Genomic DNA, 19367 nt, shown 5'->3' with positions numbered 1-19367 from the left:
CAAAGTACAAGTCACACACTTAAGATATAGGACCATTTACACCACTTCTTGCCCTAAGATGGGATACTCTGACAGAGAATTCGTGAGGAAAGATATTCAGCAGGTAGTCAGCTACAGAATGACATTGGGCTTTCCAGTCCTGAGGTATGAAAAAGAAAATTAAAATCTTAAAATGCCAAATTAATATCTGCATTACTGTCTTCATATATCCTTGAGGTCCTCATACTGTCCATTTTCAAACACATGTGCAATTGAAAACCAAATTCAAAACAAAAACAACCTCGAAGAAAGGTTATTATGATAAGCAGAGAAATGAGAAAACTATTCTGAAAAAGACATGTAAGAACAAAGTGGGATGAACTGGAAAGTGCTTGGACTGAAAGCAAAAGGATTTCTTAAGAGTAAGCTGTTTCTTCTAAGTTACTCTCTAAGAGAAACAATTTATGCAAAGAAGCAGACTTGACCCAGTACATTTTAATTTCTAATTTCTTAAGGTCTTTTATCACTAACCTTACTTTTAAATACACATATTGAAAAGAAAAAAGGAAATTGGAATGGGAAAAAAGAAGCCATCCAAGCCACTAATCCTTTAGAGGGAAAGTGGCCCATTGATTTAAATATAGTTCTCTTAATATTTTCTTTAGCATTCTAAACATTCTCAGAACTCGTTTTTTGACTGGTAATGAAATAATCCATGAGCTGTGTACAACATTAAACCTTTGTCTTGAGCCAGTGTAACCAATTAAAAAATATTTCCTATGATAATTTAGATTACCTCACCCACGTGCATTATCGTTCATAGATCAACTTTACTTTTACTGCTAGGGTGCATATTCAACAGTCAGTTGTTTTTTAACTCTGAGATAAGAATAGAAAATGCTTTGTTAGATTAAAATGTTTAAGCCAATGAAGATTTTGCAAAATCTCTCATTCCAGGAAAAAAAACAAATAAATTGTACAAAACCAGTAATTTCTAAATTTCAAAAATGTAAAAATTTGGGATTATTAAATGTTTTTATTTCAAAATACATTTTTAGATTTTTTTACCTTCCATTTTCCCTTTTTTTTTTGTTCATTGCCTGTTAAAGGAAGCACAAATTTTTTAATTCTTCATTCAGTAATCTTTTTCTTCTCTAGTAATCTTGAATTTATCTCACTTACAGCCTGTACAGTTTCTAACTTTTATATTAAAAATCAATGTTATTCAATATATAACAAGATTTAAATGATCATACTTCTATTGAAAATCAATTTATTTACTTCCTTTGATTTTCATTAGGTGGGAATCTGTGACCCTGTTCTCCCTAAGAGAGAGTCTGATCCATCAAAGAACTTGACCTTTACCACCAGGGCCAGGTAAATTCTTCCTGAATATTTTCACATGGAACTTCATCAAAGACTTTTTGCAAATCAGAAACCCCAAGTATGTTAACTCATTCATATTTATACTCCATCATCTCCTAGGAAACCAGAGTAGGTTTAACTATACCAGGTGGAGACCTCAGCATAGACAGAACCCCAGGGAGATGTGACTTCATGGGCACATGAAAGGCCATAAATAACACTGGTGAGTTTTATTTTCCAGATCAGGGAGGGTGAGAGTTGGTCACAAAACAACTACTGACTTAGCTGGTATTTTTCACATTCTCTTACTAATTCCATGGACTAAATATTTTAGACCCACATCTTCCACCTCTAAAGCCTGATTTTATGTATATGGTATAAATTTATATATAAAGTGTTTACTTGCACATTTATCTTTACATATTCCCAGGTGGAGATCTCCTGAGAAATCCTCTCAATTTTTCCAAACACTGTTATCTCCAAGGGAAGCAAAGTCTTAGGAGATGTCCTTATTCCACTGGCACCACTGGTTTCCCACAGCAGGAAAACCCAAACCAGGAGACATAGGGCAGTTTGTGCTTCACAGAAGCTTAACTGCTGAGAACTGAACTCGGGTCTTTTCCACTGGACTTCCCTCCTGGGTACCAGGGCAGTTTTTATTTTGTCTTTGGGAACAAGCAATGAGAGATTCCTCCAGGTTTGTGAGCTTTGCAGCTTATCAGATGATGGTGTTTCCTCATCTCCTCTACGTCTTACCATCAGCATTGAGGGATGACAGATCAGATAGCAGGAGCCAAAACTCTGGCCATAGCAAAGCAACACACACAAGAGAGAACCAAGATGGATTCTTTTATCCAAAGGAGGAACCCAGTACAGGCAATGGAAAGGTACAGAGAAGGTACAGAGAGAAAGTTACAGGCAATGTGTTGCTGGACAAATAAACAGCAGTCAGAAGCTTCTGTTATTTTCCTGTGAAACAGCCTGAAAGTCCTGTGTCCAAACAGCAGTGGCCAGAGAGGTTTGAAAATTTCCTCTCTGGCACAAGGCAAGGCAATGACTAAGTGATCATTTACTTGTTAGATTCCTACATCACCTTGACCATTATGGATGTGGTGACAACAGGCTGACTGTCCCTTTTATTAGAATATTCAAAGACACATTTGTGAAAGTGCTCAAGGTGTCTCCCTACCACCACACTTATACCTGAAAAACACCTTTGGTCCTCTTCAGAAGAGGCTGTAGGAGCTTGAATTTGGAAGTTGTTTCTAAGCCAAGAGTAAGCAAGTTAGGCTAGCACATGGATCACTCGGGAAAAGCTAATCCATTCCTGGAGAAACAAATGTACTGACACAAATGTCTCCTGCTAATTTTATAGTCAATCTGAACACAGAAAAACCAAGACAAATGGATGCTATTTACCCTAAATAGGATACATGGCAATAGCTGACTCCTAGCATTTATCTCAAAGTCACATGTATCCCATGAAAAGATGACACACACTTTTTCTCTTTTCTAGAATGCAGGGACCAAGAGGAGCATTTAAATGACACGTCCCCTTCCCCATGTCTTTGGATGCTCTGCAGGAACAACCTTGATCCCACCAATCCAGAGACAGTCCCTAAAGACAACATGTGTGATCTCAGCTCTCTAATCAAAACCAAACCACCCCAAAAACTCCAATTCAACTAAAGAAAAAAAAACAAAAAACAAAAAACAAAACCAACCAACCAACCAAACAAAAAAAAACCCACCAAAACCCAGTACAGAATTTTTCTCTATTATTCCAAAGCCCTCAGAGCTGGTGACTGCCCTGTTGCAGGTAGGTACTGGCACTTGTCATAAACTCAGTTTGCCCTTCTGCCAGCATCCATGGTCTCTCACACAGGTTCTTTGGTGTCTGTGCTCTACCATGATTTATACCTCCTAATCACAGAAATGCATCTGTTCCAGCAGCCTGGCAATGCTTTGGACAAGCACTTTTCTGCAAGCAGTGTGAGTGACATGCTCATGCTGTCAGATCTAGGTCTGTCAGACACATCCCTGACATGTCCTGACCCATGGGGTACATGAGGACAGCTGCCACAAAGTTATTCTTTTCTAAGGCTAAGCAGAGATGCAGGGATGACTGGGAGGGCATCATTTTAGATATTTGCCTACATCAGACAGTATCTTCCAAACTGCTGCAGGGGCCCAGGAATGCTGAGCACTCTCAGCAGACTGAGCAGCTTTGAAACCACAGTCCCACTGCCCAACATCTAATAGGTCACTTTCTAGGTAGAAAATTCTGCGTCAGTCTGATTTATGATGGAAGTCACCAAGAGAAAATCCTCACTGGTAAAATGATTTGTTTTGCTGTGCGTTTTAAAAGAAACATCATTGGGCAAACTGCCTTTGACCACAGAAAGCACAGAGTCAGTGTTAGAAAAGTGATTCTGAAATTCTTTCCCAATAAGTGGATATTATTGTGGATTTAAAATGTCCTCTACCTTGTTTAGATACACTTTCTCTAACTAGTAAAATATACACACTTCACTACCAAGGAACAAAAATCAGATAATTAAGAACACTGTTTTTCATGATAAATAGATATGGTTATGAGAACTATTATGAAGGTTTTTTCCTCTTTTCCCTTTTTGATTTTATTTGAAACACCTTTAGGTAAGAATTTTAAACAATTAAGCAATTGTTTAATTTAATTATTAACAATTGTTTAATTAAAAATTAAACAACTAAAACAATTTTTTTTTTTTTTTAAATTGATCATAATTCTTAGTTCAGTTTGACACAAATTAACAAGTTCTTTGTTTTATGCCCCCTTAGGAAACTGACAATTCAGTGTAGAATTATTACCTAACTGAAGTTACAAGAGCAGCCTCTTCATAGAAGCAGCTGGAGTTGCTGTTGTGGAGCAGTCCCATCATAACAGCAGCAGCCAGATCATTGGGAAGGGAAATTAAAACTAGACAGTGGAGCAGACCAGATAAGCCACAAGGAGTAGAAAGGATCTGCATGGAAATGGGGATAGTCTATTGATTAGGAGCTCTGACTGAACAGTCAGCTGTTTTCTCTTTCCTCTTTATTATGATCATAAGTTAGGCTGCAACCAGATAAGTTAATGTGAATTGCCTATCTGAAAAAGAGGTCAACATGAAATACTAAAGATCTTTGGGAAGGTGTAGAAGGACAGTGATCATTCAGCAAAGAGACATAACACTGAATTTAGTTAAGACAGATGGAATAAATAAATCAAGTGAAGACACAGGCATCTTAATCAACTATCAAAAAACTACAGTGTGCCACTCACTGTCACAGGGCTGTGCACCAGCCACAAACACAAAAAATGGGCAAAACAGAATCAACATTTAATAAAGGGCAGAAATCAAAGCACACATCCTCATAGCTCTAGCATTTTATTTTATTCAGAGAAGTGACAGGAAAGAAACTTCAGAGCAAAAAAAATTACTTTGATGGTAGTCTGGAAGAACATACATATGTAAATCCAAACCTCTGTTTCTGAAAATCATCCAGCCATTTCTGAATACTGAAATCTTCACATTTGTCTAGAACTAAAACACATTTTTCCCAACTATATCTCAAAAAACAACCATCCACCTAAACTCGGATAATCATCCTGTACCGCTGACCCCTGCCTCTTTTCCTTTTACAGCTCTCTCATTTCACACCCACTCAGATATAAATTGAAGGTGCATTGGCCCAGAGCAAACTCAAATCTAGTGGGATCAAGAATGATGTCACAGGAGGGACAGACTACATTCTGTTCATCTTCCAGGGTCACTCTTCTGCATTTTATGCAGCTCTTGGGTAAAACTCACAAAGCCACCATGGAAGTTCTGTGAAGTATTGCCATGTGATATTTTTTTGCAAGGTACCAGCTGGTTTTGGGCCTTGGGTATCTTCATCCACATCAGTTACATGGGGCCAGATGAAGGATACACAGGCAATAAAACTGGAAATTCCTGAGTCTCTGACAAGAAAATTCTCTCAGAAAATCTTCACCCAGCATTTTAAGGCACCAAACACAAGAAATGTCTTGCAATCAGGCATGCCAATCTGAAGAGTAATTCTGAGAAAAATCTTTCCTCAGCAAGAAAGACCTGCTCAGTTGGTATGCTTTAGACAACAAACTGATTATTTAATTTTATCTTTGGGAAAAAAAAAATTAAATGTAAGTATAGCAACTTTACTATTTAGGCTGCCTAATCTTGGTTTTTACTATTAACTAAAAAAACCCAAAACAACAAGACTGGCAAATCTGGTGGAGCAGTGTAGTAAGAGAAGACAAAAGGTTTGGCTTAAGGGTTGCCTTCTGGGAAGGGAGAAGAGATGGAAGGTGAAAAGGGGAGGATAGCAGCCAAAAGCAATGCTATGGCACACAGGAGTCATAAAATATAACTATGGGAAAGTCAAAGAAAATTACAGGCCAACAGCAGTTTCAGAAGATCCAACATTAAAACAAGCCAAAGGATTCTGTACTGCAGCTAACAAAGCCACTGAGAATGCCTTGAAATGCAGCCTGCACAGAGAGCACTCATGGAAACTCAATGAAAATCTAATATTTTGTTTTCTTTCTTCAAAGAAAATATCCAACTTTCTTCCACTCCACCAATCCCATCCCAAGGAAATCACTCTATTTTCTAAACTGATCTTTGTTCCGTATAAACGAGCTCTAAGTGCCACTAGCTTCAGAACTCAAGGCTTCTTTTTGTGTTTGAGCCTGTCCAGGAGCTCCCTGTTCATTAACACAGACCTCCTGGCATGTTTGCCTGACTTCCTCTTTGTTGGGATGCATCACTCCTGAGTTTGGAGGCAGTGAGCTCATGCTCATCATTTAGGTAAAAAACAAAAGAAACAAAAAAGCTTATTTTTCCTTTTATGTTGAATAGGTCTTTAACACAAATGATAACAAGTCCTCCCAGCTTACACCTTATTTCATCAGCCATTTACCAAACCCTTTAAAATTAGAAAGCTAGGGGGCCACAGGGGAAAAAGGAATATCGGAAAGATCACTGAATGTATTTCATTCAGTATCCCCCTTTCCCTCAAGTGTTTATCACTGATCATAGATGTGTCTAACTTAGAAACCATTAATGGTTTTAATTCCAAGAGCTGCCATTCATTCATAGCACATTTGCACACAGGTGGGTTTTATAACAACTTCTGTTGTGCATAGTCTCATTCCCAGTACATTTATTCATTGTTTCATATATTCTGAATTATTTCCAATAAATTATCTGAAGGGTTATATTTCACATATGGAAATATGTGAAATATAACCCTAATTATTAAAAAAAATTACTTTTTAAAACACCTGAACAACAACTGAAATGGTAACAACAATAACAAAAATCCCCATCCTAAACTAAATACTAATAATTAGTCCAGGGAATGGCTTATGCATTCCTTACCAGTGAAACACAGCCTCCTGCTGCACTCCACCCCCAAAAATGGAGAATTTTCTACATTTGAACCAATAAATCAGAACTGCCATTTGTGCAATCGGCATTCTGGTTTGCATATTTGCCTTCATTTACACCTCTAGATTTGTTGCCTTCTTCTTATTATAAACACACAGAGCAACTGTTAGGAGATAACATGCTGATGCATAAGTTACCATTAATGGCCCAGTAGTCCCACTCAATAAGAAAGGGATTGCATATTTGAAAAACCTGTTGCCTTTAAAAATGAATAAAATTAGCAGCATTGTAATCCTCAGCTCATAACATTTGCATAAAATTAAATATGGGCCTGCTCAAGGCAGCTCTGCTCTCATATTAGTGGTCCTCTTCAATTAACCAGCACCATCTGCATAAATAATATCCTGAAGTTTGTATTTGGAGTTAAGACACCCCAAGTTTGGGTGGTTGGCTGTACAATTGATAAATGCCACGTCGTTTGGGTTGTGCCTGCTGGAAGGTTTCTGCTAAATTCATAAGCTTCAGATTGCTGTAATCTTGTAATCAAAAGAACACAGACAACCTTTTCCTCAGTAAATGTTTCACCCCATCACTTGGGGATAGGGTTGTGAGTCACTTTAAACTGTGTAGCTTTTGTCAAAGCCTTTTTTTCCCCCGCTAAACCAAAAGTGCAATAAAAACAAATGATAGCAAGAAACAAAACTACTACTTCATGCCTCGATAACTGCATTTTTTCCACTTCCAGTAATAGCTTGAATTTGGGCTTTTAAACTCACTTAGGAAATGCCATCATCATAAACTGCACTGCTCAGGATTCTCTTAACTACTTCTGTAGCTACCAAAACACTTCCAAGGAGCTGATATCGCATTAGGAGAGGAGCAAAACGAGGCAAACTCCGGGCACCCCCCACCCTCTTAGTGCCAGGGGTTGGTGTGAGGCCTTACCTGCTGGGTAGCGCTCGATGACGGGCCAGTTGTCCACCTGCAGGGTGGCATTGCCACCGCTCCTTGTGAAGCGCACCACGTGGTACTTCCCGTCGTTAATGATGGCGTTCATCTCCTCGATGGCGATGTCGTCCGTCCCAACATTAAACTTAACTCCAATTTTTCCCTGGTGCTGAAGAGTTGGGGGTGGGGTGGGGGAGAGAAAAAACAACAAAAAAAGAATAAGAACTAATTAGGAGCTGTTTGAGAAGAAATTGAGACAGTGTGTCACACACAGGGGAAGATTTCTAACAACATCTTCTCTCCTCAGATGTAACTTCTGAAGGTTCGCGTGCGGCAGTGACAAACCTTCTGACAGCTCAGGAAGTCTGGGACGTGCTTTTGAAGGGTAATTGATATTCCAAATAAGTTACTTCACCAAACTGAGCTCTCTCCTTTTCCAAGAGATTCAGATCAAGATGAGGATGGGGGAAGATGGAGGAAAGCTCAAGGTTTCTGTCTTTGTCCTCTCCCTCACCTCCATAAAGATTAAACAAAATTTTCCTTTTAGACTTTTAAAACAGAAAGCCTTACAGTGTCACTTGGAACAGATACAAGAATTTTCTGGCCATAAAAGCCAAGTTCCAGCCCTGCTTTTCCTTTTTCTCAAACCTCATTCATACTTAGAGCCTTCAAAAATGATAATAAAGAAGGAGATTTTTTTTTTCTGCTTGGAGAGATTTTTTGCATCACATTGTAGTGATTCTGAATCATTAAGCCAAGATCACACAGGCTGATTAACAAGGACTTCCCTGTTCAGAGCCAGAGAGCAGGAAAAGGCACTTGCTGACACAGGGACGTGGTATTGTTCTCACTAAGGCCAGAGAATCCTTTTTTTTTTTTTTTTTTTTGCTGGGATTTGCCTATAAACTTCTATGCTTAAGTGCTCTTAGGCCTAAGGGGACTTTCCCATGCACACCAATACCTGGGAGCAAAGCAGTAGATTTTTCAAATGATTGTCATATCGGCATGTTTTCATTTTTATTGACTTTTAATTATTAAAATGTTCACTCTATTGGGACACCTGCATTTTAACAAAGTCTTTTAATGTCTATTAAAGTTAACTTAGGGGCTTTGGTTTTTTTTTTTTCTCCTATAAAATCAAATTTACTCTTCAATAAAGGTATTTATTACACTGAGGAGAAAAAAAAGAAAAGGACTGTACAGTATGAGATTAGGGACTCATTCATAATAATTGGTAATTCTACATGAAATTTCATGTTCCTGGAACTGGTACATCCTTCTTTAAATTTAAATGAGTTAATGACGTTTTTACACAACCAGATGAAACACAATGAAATACTTTGCTTTGTATGTCTTGGCCATTTATATCAAATCTTCCAGACCCAGTTTCACCTCTGTAGCAGAACTCTTGTGTCTGATCTCTCTTTGCCTTACTACCCTAGCACTGCCTCCTGCAGTAAGTGTATTCTGCAGCTCCTTGTCTCTGGAAGTCTCCCAAGCAAAGAACTCAAGAGTTTGTCCACTTTATTTTATTCTCTTTTTGAACATCTGACTGTTTTCCAGCACTGCTTGCAGGCTGCAGTTACACAGCTGAGCAGCTGCAGGACACCTCTGCAGCTCCTCAACATTCTGGCACCCTGCCCTCAGCTCCTCAGCTCTGACCTTTTCTGAAAAAAATAAAGGGCCTGATGAGACTTGAATGAGTCTGAAAAATATTTTTCTTTGGCTCAGTTGATTGAACAATGTTCTAAACATTTCTCTTTTTTTTTTTTTTTTTTTTTTTCCTTGTGGATTGTTTTAACATTTCTCCATTTGCTGGAACTACTTTTCCATGTCTATAGAGTGTCAATATGGGATCCATCTTATCCAATTCATGCTCATCTTCTTTTTTTTTTTTTTTCCTCTGGTGTGAGCTGCACAGCAATTTCCCAGTTATCTTGGAAAGGTAACTGTAGCTCCTCTTAATTTCAGCTGCTTCAACTAGACTCAGAATACATTTCACCCTTTTTTTTCCCATGGATGCAGTAGATTACTTGTTTCACCTGTTTCATTCACATGCTAATTCTCTTTACACAGAAATATATACAAAGACATGTAACATTGTCCTGCTTTAAAGCAATCTCCTCATTTACTAATTTTTGAAATGCAGAAAACCAGCATGTAATGACAATGGTGTATGCAACTTTTCATAGTACTTTCAAGAAATCAAAGGCTCTGAGGATTAAATAAAGCTGACTAATTTTACAATGATTCATAATTACACTATTCATAACCTACACTTTACATACCAGTTTTCTTATTTGCTATATGTGTGTGTGTGTATATATATAATTCTAGATATATAATATATATTTTATATATATATATATAATTCTATATAAATATATAATTTTAGATATTTTAAGAAATAAAATGAACAAAGGAAACAAAACAGCTTTAAAGTGAATAGAAATGGTGGGGGTAAAAACAAGTGACACACACGGTACATATATCAGCAGTTTTCCCAAAGTTAGACCATGTGGGGCTGCAGCCAAGTTACCATTTGCAAATGGCCAGGTATTGGCAAGTGAAATGAATGCTTTGCAGACTTGAAAGCAAACTTTCAGCCTTCCTTCATAGATATACACCTTCTAGAGAAAAAAACCCAAGTTTTCCTGACTTCCTTACATTTGCACACAAACACTGTGCATAGACACCAAGCATGCAGATGCAAGAGCAAATATCACCCTAAAAGCTGGTAACATATTACAGTGATTTTTTTTTGTCTTTATTTTAAATGCATTTGTGCATCTGAAACCACAAAAAAAAAAATCCATTTTTAAAGGTTACAGTTAATTTTTTACACGCTTCTTCAGCACCTGTGGACATCTCAGTAACACCTCCATAAAAGAAGGAAACAAGTCTGTGTTTCAAATTGAAGGCTTCCTGATTATTATATCCATATTTAAGTTTGACTTCTGGACATCACATCAAACATTATAGGAATTACAACCCCCTTGTGCACAGCCCTTTAGAACCATAAAAAACCCCACGATGCTGCAATAATCACCTTTCTTTGTAGACAGGGGGTTTCCTAAGCCATTGAGTTATCATGCAGGAATTGACTCACTGCACACCTCCCCCACTACAAGGTAACATTATTTTTCATTTGTCTTTGTCACATTATTTTTCATCTGTCTTAGGTTAAGACCATGTGCACACAGAATTATTGTGGATCAGCTGACATACAGTAACCTGTTGAGATAGCTTGATCTCAGCCCTCAGCCTTGTTATTCTTAATCCAGTGTGCCTGTAGCCTTTTAGAAAGAGCTGTTTTTTATATTTACTTTTTTTTTGAGCAATATAGCAGTGCAGAAAGAAAAGATACTGATAAAACTGAAGCCTACTAAATTAGTATTTTCACTTCACTCAGTTGTGTAACAAAGTGGTAGAAATTTTCCTTTATCACTCATTCATTCAAAATAATCTTAGAAGTCATCCTTCCTGTCAGAGACAGCCTCAGACAAATGCTGAGTGAGAGGTTCCCTCTTCAGCACCCTGCAGATGGGCACTGCAGAAATGTCTGTGCATCACTGAATGCTGCAATAAGTCAGCTCTGCTGTTGAGTGGTGCTATCCCTGCCAATGACCCAAAACACCACGGGCTCACATTCCCACAAACACAAACATTTTTTTGCCCACAAGCAAAGATGACCATTTCAGAGCTCCCCTGGTACAAATCAGCTCTGCACACAGAGCCCATACAAGTCCACTGGACTGCTTATGGTTCTCAGCCTGTGCTTTCTTTTTCTCAGTCTCACCCAGTGGTGAGAGAACACAGAAATGGAACCAATTCCTTTTCCTACTGTGCCTTCATCTATTCCATACTGCTAAGGCCACAATAACAGAGCAGAGTCATGCAGGAGGTGGGAGAGTTTCCAAGAAAGGCCAAAAGAGAGGAGGGATGCATTTCAAGAAGTGGCTTGAACATTGTGTCTGTCTACAGAAATTATTTTGAGCCTCAGATCTGAAGGCAGTATCAATAATGCTAAATCCCTGGGGCAATGCAGCACAGGGACTTCAGATTCATCTACAGACACTGTGAGACCCAGCCAGCAGCTCTCCAGAAACATCAAACTTTTGGTTTGGAGGTGCTTTGGCCACGTAGCTGTCCTGTTATGAGGCCAGGGTAGCTTTTATTTCTACAGTACCAACACAGGCAGATAAGTGAATTTGTTTTTGGCCTGCACATTACTGCAACATGCAATGTAGGCTTTGTGTATAGCTTAAATTCTGCTGTCCAAGCTCGCAGGCTAAGGATAAATATATTAATGGCTTCAAAACAGTTGGATAAAACTGTGAGACACCTCCAGCTCTTTCCTCCTGATGTGCTCTGAAATGTTGGGAGCTTTGATTGCTCCAGTGGTGTAGGATGTGTACGTGTGCACGTGTACATAGCAATCACTTCAAAATGTTTTGTCTTCAAAAGCTCTGGCAGCAACTGCTGTAATCTAGCAACTCCAGTGGAGTATTTTCAAGCCTGTTTTATGAATTGTGTACTCTAAACACTTAACAGACTTCTGATGAGGCACCAGGAATGCTGATGAACCTGAGAACCAAGCAATAAAGGTGGAATGCAAATCAAGCCAGCAGCTGACACTGCAATTTGTTCTCTGTTGGACTCTACTTCAGTGCTACCAATCTGCCAAAATGCAGTAAAACCAATGCTACTATTTTATATATCTATATAGATCTATATATATATATCTATATATACACTCTCACACCTATAAATATATATATGCATATATAATTGATATTTCCTATAGCAATGCTTTGCTGCTCTCTGTAGTAATAACTCTGGAATTAGTCAGATGTGAGTGATGCAAATTTGGCACAACAGTAGTTTTAAAACAGGCTGCAGACAACCTAAGCTCATAATACTTACAACCTTTAACCACTTCCAAGGAAAAGCAATAACACTGGGACTCCCACAGGTGGACAAATTGAGAAGAAAACATTCAAGCATGCCAGCTTGAATTTTATATCATCAGCCCCTGAGGCACCCCTGTGTGGTGAATGTCTCAACAAAGTCTTAGTACTAACTGAAGGTTTACTTTGATTTTATTGAAGTGTAAGTTTCTTGAGTTTTATTAAGAGTGAGATCATTTCCACTCAAATGTAATCACAGTTTAATATTTTATATGATAGAAAGCTGTGCAAAATAATTAAAATAATATGTGAGTTTCTCAGTCCTGTAAGAAGATGAATATTTTAAAATAGTACTGCTTGCTTCAGGAGGTGAGGGATACACAACAGACAGAAGATACACTTGAACTCCAAGATTAATGGAGTAACTATATATATTTTAGTCTAATAAACCATCATTATTTCCTATTACCATCTGGTATCTTCCAGAGGAAATGCTTTCTGGAAAAGACACAGAAAACACAAATCATCTGGGAAGAGGTCTTTGAATGAAGGCATCTCTTATATTGAATATAAGAGTTTTCTGAATATTGAGTTTTAAATTTATTCTCTTGGTTTTACATTATTAACCTAATGCTATTTTTTTTTTTTTGGTTATTGCTTTTCTCTATGAGAAGTGACAAATATCCAACCTATTTTTTTTCAACATTAACCATTAACTCCTTCTAGTCAACTGCAAGGCAAGACACAATACAAACAGGCATTCTCCTGTCATACCTCATCTTGAGTACTTACAGTCAGGTTTTGTGCCCTTTCATAAATTCACAAAAGCATTTCAGAAAGGCTTTCAGCATATCAGTGCTTGACATGCTGCAGAAAATCCAGGAGGGGCATGAAACCTCTATCAGAGTGCAGGTAAGCCAAGTTACTACTCAGAGGTTGGCACTTCAAGCAAGGAAGCAAACATTTCTGATGAGATGCATCCACCTGGTACTTAGTCTTTTGGGATCTCACAGGTGGGAAATTACTTTTTTTTTCTTTCTTTTCATTTTTTCGTAAAAGTTAGTAATGTGTAGCTAGCGTGGAAAAGCAAAGAAAATAAAACAAACCAAATTTCCCCTTTTTGTGGTTTCCTGGTGAGGACACTAAGCTATTCCCAGTGTTCTTTCTTGCAAGTTCTCACCATTTATTTGCAGAATTTATTTTTCAAATATTTGTTTATTTCTCAAATTCACGTCTTTGTAGAATTTAGGTTATGAGAAAAAAACAAACAACCACAAAACAAACAAACAAACAAAAACCCCAAACCAAAACAAAATAATGCTTTTCATTTTAATCCAAGATACCAGTCCTGATAATTGTACAGAAAAGCTTAAAACCCAAAGCCTTGCAATATACTCTTGGCAGAGCAAGAGGAAGAACTGGAAATCATGTTAAATCATCACTGGGCTTGAGTGGTGGCTGGAATCCAAATGTGGCCCTTGGGTTCCTGTGAGAAGAGTGCTCAGATCTGTGCTTCCCATTTACCCACACCCCGTGGAAATGCAATCCTGGCAGCAAAATGCTGCCCAGCACTGTGCTGTGCCACTCTTCAGATTATTCACAGAGGACAAATGTCTGCAGAGCCAGAAATGCTGCCAGTATTTCCTGCAGCACCTGTGCATGCTCACCTAAGCACAAACACACCTTTTTCATCTACACCAGGACCCTTCCAGAGACAGTCCAAGCACTTGAACAACAGATTGGTAATCATAAATATACAGCAACATTTTTTTTTCCTCCTCTAGTTTCTGGACACTCAATTAGTTTTCCCATGATTTTGTAAAAGAGATGTGGTGGGAAAAATTTGCATCATATTTCACTCTCCTGTTTTACTCAGAATTTCTGTAAGACCCTTTAATAAACCTTTACATGACCCCAATTTCACACCATTAAGTTATCCAGGCTTTCTAAATCAATACAGAAATAATAAAAATTCATTGTTCACCAGATGTCCCTGGATGACATGTAAGAAATAGCACTGTCACTGTAACAACATTATGTATGCAAATATATACAGATGATACCAGAGCTACTGCTCTCTTAAAAACTGGTCAATAAAAATTAAGCATCTTCTAGCCTTAAACCAATGACCCTTAAAAGATGTAAATGAAGTATGTGCTCAGCATCCCACTAATTTCCAACTGCACCTAGAAAAAGAGCCACCGAAGTGGCTCACTAGGTGGAAGGAGCAACATGTGGCATAACAATTTTTTAAGTCCCCAAGTGCCATCTCTGTGACACACAGAACAAAATTTCTGGAAAGAAGATATTATGAGAGCAATCATCCACTGACACAGCATTTTGGGGCAGGAAGCAACTACTTTTTACTACTGTGAAAAAATGACTTATACTTTATCACTTAATCACTTTTCTGCTTTAAAATAATTGTCCTCACAGTTTGCTTTAAAGTGTTATAGAAATTCAATTTATACATAAAGCTCAGCAAGCAGAAAATATAGCAATATTTATAAATCTACAGTTCTGACACTACAACTCTTAGTCTGCAGTCTTCCTGTTTAGTTTTAAATATTGCAATCCTCACTGCTATGTATTAAAGGTGTATGATTTCAGGTTACCCTGATGATGAATTCCTGAGACAATACAACTACCTGAACAACCAAGCCTTGAAATGCAGGAGTTATGAAAGACATATGGAGTAGAGCCCACAGCAGCAACATACTGCATCTTATTATCCACTCAGCATCATTACTGCAGCACACAAAATTTAGTTTTTCTGAGAAAACATGCAGTAAAGAACAATTGAAATAGCCAGCCCTTAATGTGGTCTTTCTTTCAAAAGAAAATGTTTCACAGAAATACCTTGACATTGCCAGTGTCTCACCCAGGGGTTTTAGTCATGGTGAGATGCTATGGATGGTTTGAAGAGATGCTGTTCACCAAGCAGAGCATAATTTGAAGGAAACAAAGTCTTAACTACTGGCCAAGGTAGCTCACAGGGCTTGGCTTTGCTCTGTACACTTATTTTCCATATGGGCAGACATAGTGAGTACCTTAAATACAGGATGCTCAGCCTGAGGAATTCCATGCTCATTGGAAGCTGCAGCTACTCACAAATTGCTTCTGAATGGGCACAATGAGATTTGAAAATCAGGCTTGCTTTCCAGTTTTTCATAGTGGTTTTATGCAGAGTTTATTCAAACAGGGTTCCTGGAACTTGATACAAAGGTGAAAAACAAATGAGTAGCACCTTGGTATCAGTACAATCTAATCCACACTGGAAGTTGTCCTGGCTTAAGGGCACTGATTTCTGTGTTCAGAAAGGTTTCAGAGAACTCTTCTGATAGTTTGTGTGTCTGAAGCAAATTCAAAGCCAGAGTGAGTAGGATGAATAACTGGGACCAGAAGTGAAGAATCAGTAAATTCTCAAGCAGGCTTTCATGCTAAATGATTAATAGCCATATGATCAACACACATGCTCATAAAAGCACCATTAATAATTTCTTGAGAATCTAGGTCAAAGGACTTTTCATACTAAAAGCCTGTAAGGAATTATTAAAAACCAATAATGGCATTGGACAGCCAACCCCTATTGAGCTTTAATGAAAAATGAACACCTACCTGTCATTCATACCTTTGACAAGCTCCCCTTTAATATTAACCAGAATTTTGAATATTTCCAGATTCCTACCACAACCACTGGGAAAAAGCCCTTTTTAAAGACTTTTTAAATGCCCACTTTGTATTCCTTTATTGTTCTGATTGCCTGCATGCAAAGGCATTTCCAGAACTGTTTCCTAAATATTATTCTCTTTCTTTGGGGTCTCCAGTTGGAAATAACATGTTCCTAATTCATCTTGGCTGCTAAGTACTCATTTGTGACGTGGATTTACATGACAGAATACTCAAAAGAAAAGGAAAAATATCCAGTCCACATAGTGATTTAAAAGTTAGGTATCTGAATAGTGGACTTAGATGAACATTTTTTGCCTCTCATCTTTAAAATGAAGAAAGCATGATATTCTTACTTCAGAAAATTGTTTATCTGAAGCAATATATAATTGAAAAGTCAATCAGAAAAAGTAAAACAAACAAAAGAAAACACACACACACACACACAAATCAACTCCTGGTCTATGAGACAAATGTAGAACTGAAATGAAAAATCTTCACACAAGGATATGCAACCTGTGCTCTTCCCAGCCAGGAGAGATACAACATGTCACAGGTAGGACTTGGGCTCCCTGCAAGAAAGGCAAGTCCTGGCTGTTGTCCCAATGTCTGAGCAATCCTATAATATCTGCTGCCAGCTTTCTTCCTTTTATCTTCAAGTGCAGAGCCATTCTATGGCAAGCTTTAATGCCATGTATATTTTCCTCCATGGTAGTAGTTTCCTTCATCTCACCTTTCCTCATCTTGAAGATCTTTCAGAATCAAAACCAACTTGACAATTTACTGGTGTGCTGTGCTAGGCAGTGCAGAGTAGCCTATTATCAATGCTACAACAGAGGATCTCACTTCTTTTGATCACTTAATGCTCCAGAGCATGTAAAAATCCTTACACCAAATACGTGCAGCAGAGGAAGTGATCAAACAGTGTTCTCTGACGGGACTGTGAAATCCCTCAGGTAGCTGGCATGGGAAAGCAAAATCTCATAGCTACCTCTACGTTCTCTGCTCTTGCTGCTAACAACCCCAAGGCTTGAAAGACATTGTTATGGCATCTGAAAAAAAAAAAAAAAACCCACAAAACAAAACACCACCCTGTGGAAGAGAAGCGTTACAAATGAAAGGGTTCTGTACAAGAAATCATTAGTGTTTGTGAACAGCCTCTGCAAGGAAGAAATCTCTGGGGGAAGCATAGCAAAATAGCAAGAGCACCTTTTCTTCAATAATCAAGAAGTTCCTTGATTGTATTTAAGAAGAAATCTGCCAGAAAACTGGAAAAGCTGACCTCCAGGAAATCAGAAAAATATCAAAACTGAATTTAACCCACTCCAAGGGAGCTTTGCCTATAACAGATCTCTGGACTGTCAGGGTCTGAGTGCCTCTCTGAAGCAGGGAACTTTCATTAATATTGTGTCTTTACTGGAATGGTCAGAATCAGGCTTGAACAATGTCCAAATATATTCATGCTCATGAACACAAGGCTATTTTTAAAAATCCCCAACAATATCTAAGTATTTGCTAACAACACTTAAGTATTTGCGTAACAATATCTAAGTATTTGCTGATGTAAAAAAATAGCCATTAACAGCCAACACTGCAAAATGCATCATTATCTTCCAATGGCACAGGGGAAGGGAACAGCATCATCCTTTTAACTAAAAGGATGGAAACTCTACAAACTCTTCACTTAGAGCAGGCTTTTATCACTGCTGGAAAGCATCATTTTGGAAATAGGGCATGTTGGGCAGCCAGCAATCGATGGTTAAGGGCAGCATTCTAACCTCATTGGTAGTGTACTCCTGATGTCTGCCCTCACTGCAGCTACTTTCTTCATTTATTGTTTTTTATTATACCTGGCAGATATTTACCTTGGAAAGTTAAAAGTCAGAAGGAACTCCACAGAAGCCATGGCTGCTTTAGAAATAGTAACATGCTAAAAACAGAGCATCTCTCATTAGAGCTACTTGTCACTCTTTCAGAGCTTCTGCCTCATACTGCTATTCTCACACATTTCACTGTGGAAGAGATGTGATGGTAAAATATTTGAAAGGCAGCTGATGCAAATTATGTGCTTTCCATTTTTTGTTTCTTTTTAAATTCTGTCTTTACTAAGATCAAGGTTTTGCTAGAAAGAGCTTAGTAGAAACCAGACATGTAACTATTTTCCTTTTCATGTTTCCACAGCTTAATGATAGTGAAGGACTATTTGAAAAAGAAAAAAAAAATTATGAATAATTTCACTGCTATTTGATCAGATAAGCTTTTGCAGCTACATTAGGATGGCAGAGAAAAGAATGGGCATCTCTGAAAGGGAAAAAAAAAAAGCCCATTAAAAAACCCACTGAGACCCATTGGAAATGTGACTTCCTAAAAGCATAGCAGGGGAAAAAATGTCTGCATCTTAAATAGTCTTCTGGGAAGCTTATGTTTGATATAGCTTGTGATCTGCACCAGATAACCCAATGTCTTGCTGACTTTGCCAGTGTCACAGAGGTGAGGTTTCCACATGGGTGAGCAAACCACTCGAGCAATTTATTCAAACACATTAGACTCAAATTGGCTTTAGCAGAGCACCAGGCAGGGCAGGTGTGTGTGCATGGCTGTGCACACATACTGCCTTTCTGACATTCCTCTGTGCTAAATGAGAGAACTTAAAGGCTATAAAAAGAAAACCCTATTTCTTTTCCTTCTCTTATTTTTTCCAAATTGTTCTTTACCCACCAACAGTCTCATTAAGCAGTAACACCATTAGAGGACATCAGGCACACATTTTTTCACCTGTGGTGAAGCTCTAGGTTTTTGCCACTTCAGTTGCTAACAGGTTTCTTGGCTCTGCCAGTGCAAAGGGCATTGGTGATAGACAGATCTCCCCAGCAAACCTTCTCCCATTTCCTCTCTCAGCCCACGGGGAGAGCACTGTGCAATTGCTGTGCCCACCCTGCAGTGAGGAAACTCCACCTTATAAAACATAAGCAAAGAATCCACCAGAGCTGCTCCACCACAAAGTTCCACTTCTTATATTACAGGAGGACTTTAATGCCTGGGTAATTCTAATTATGATTAT

General features: G+C 38.2%; 1 protein-coding gene across 13 annotated transcripts in view; it reads right to left on the bottom strand.

The window, feature by feature from the left end:
* Positions 1-19367, bottom strand: part of NRXN1 (neurexin 1) — a 668036-nt gene that overhangs the window by 111396 nt on the left and 537273 nt on the right. For all 13 annotated transcript variants that reach the window (XM_030236511.2, XM_050972677.1, XM_030236512.2 and 10 more), the window contains one exon: positions 7725-7896. In XM_030236511.2, the coding sequence (XP_030092371.1) occupies positions 7725-7896 (172 nt within the window). The remainder of the gene's footprint in view (positions 1-7724; positions 7897-19367) is intronic.

The sequence above is a fragment of the Serinus canaria genome, chromosome 3 (genome assembly GCF_022539315.1).
Source record: "Serinus canaria isolate serCan28SL12 chromosome 3, serCan2020, whole genome shotgun sequence".
Lineage (NCBI taxonomy): Eukaryota > Metazoa > Chordata > Aves > Passeriformes > Fringillidae > Serinus > Serinus canaria.
Note: the sequence above shows the minus strand (reverse complement) of the source record. Positions and strands in the feature narration are given on the sequence as shown.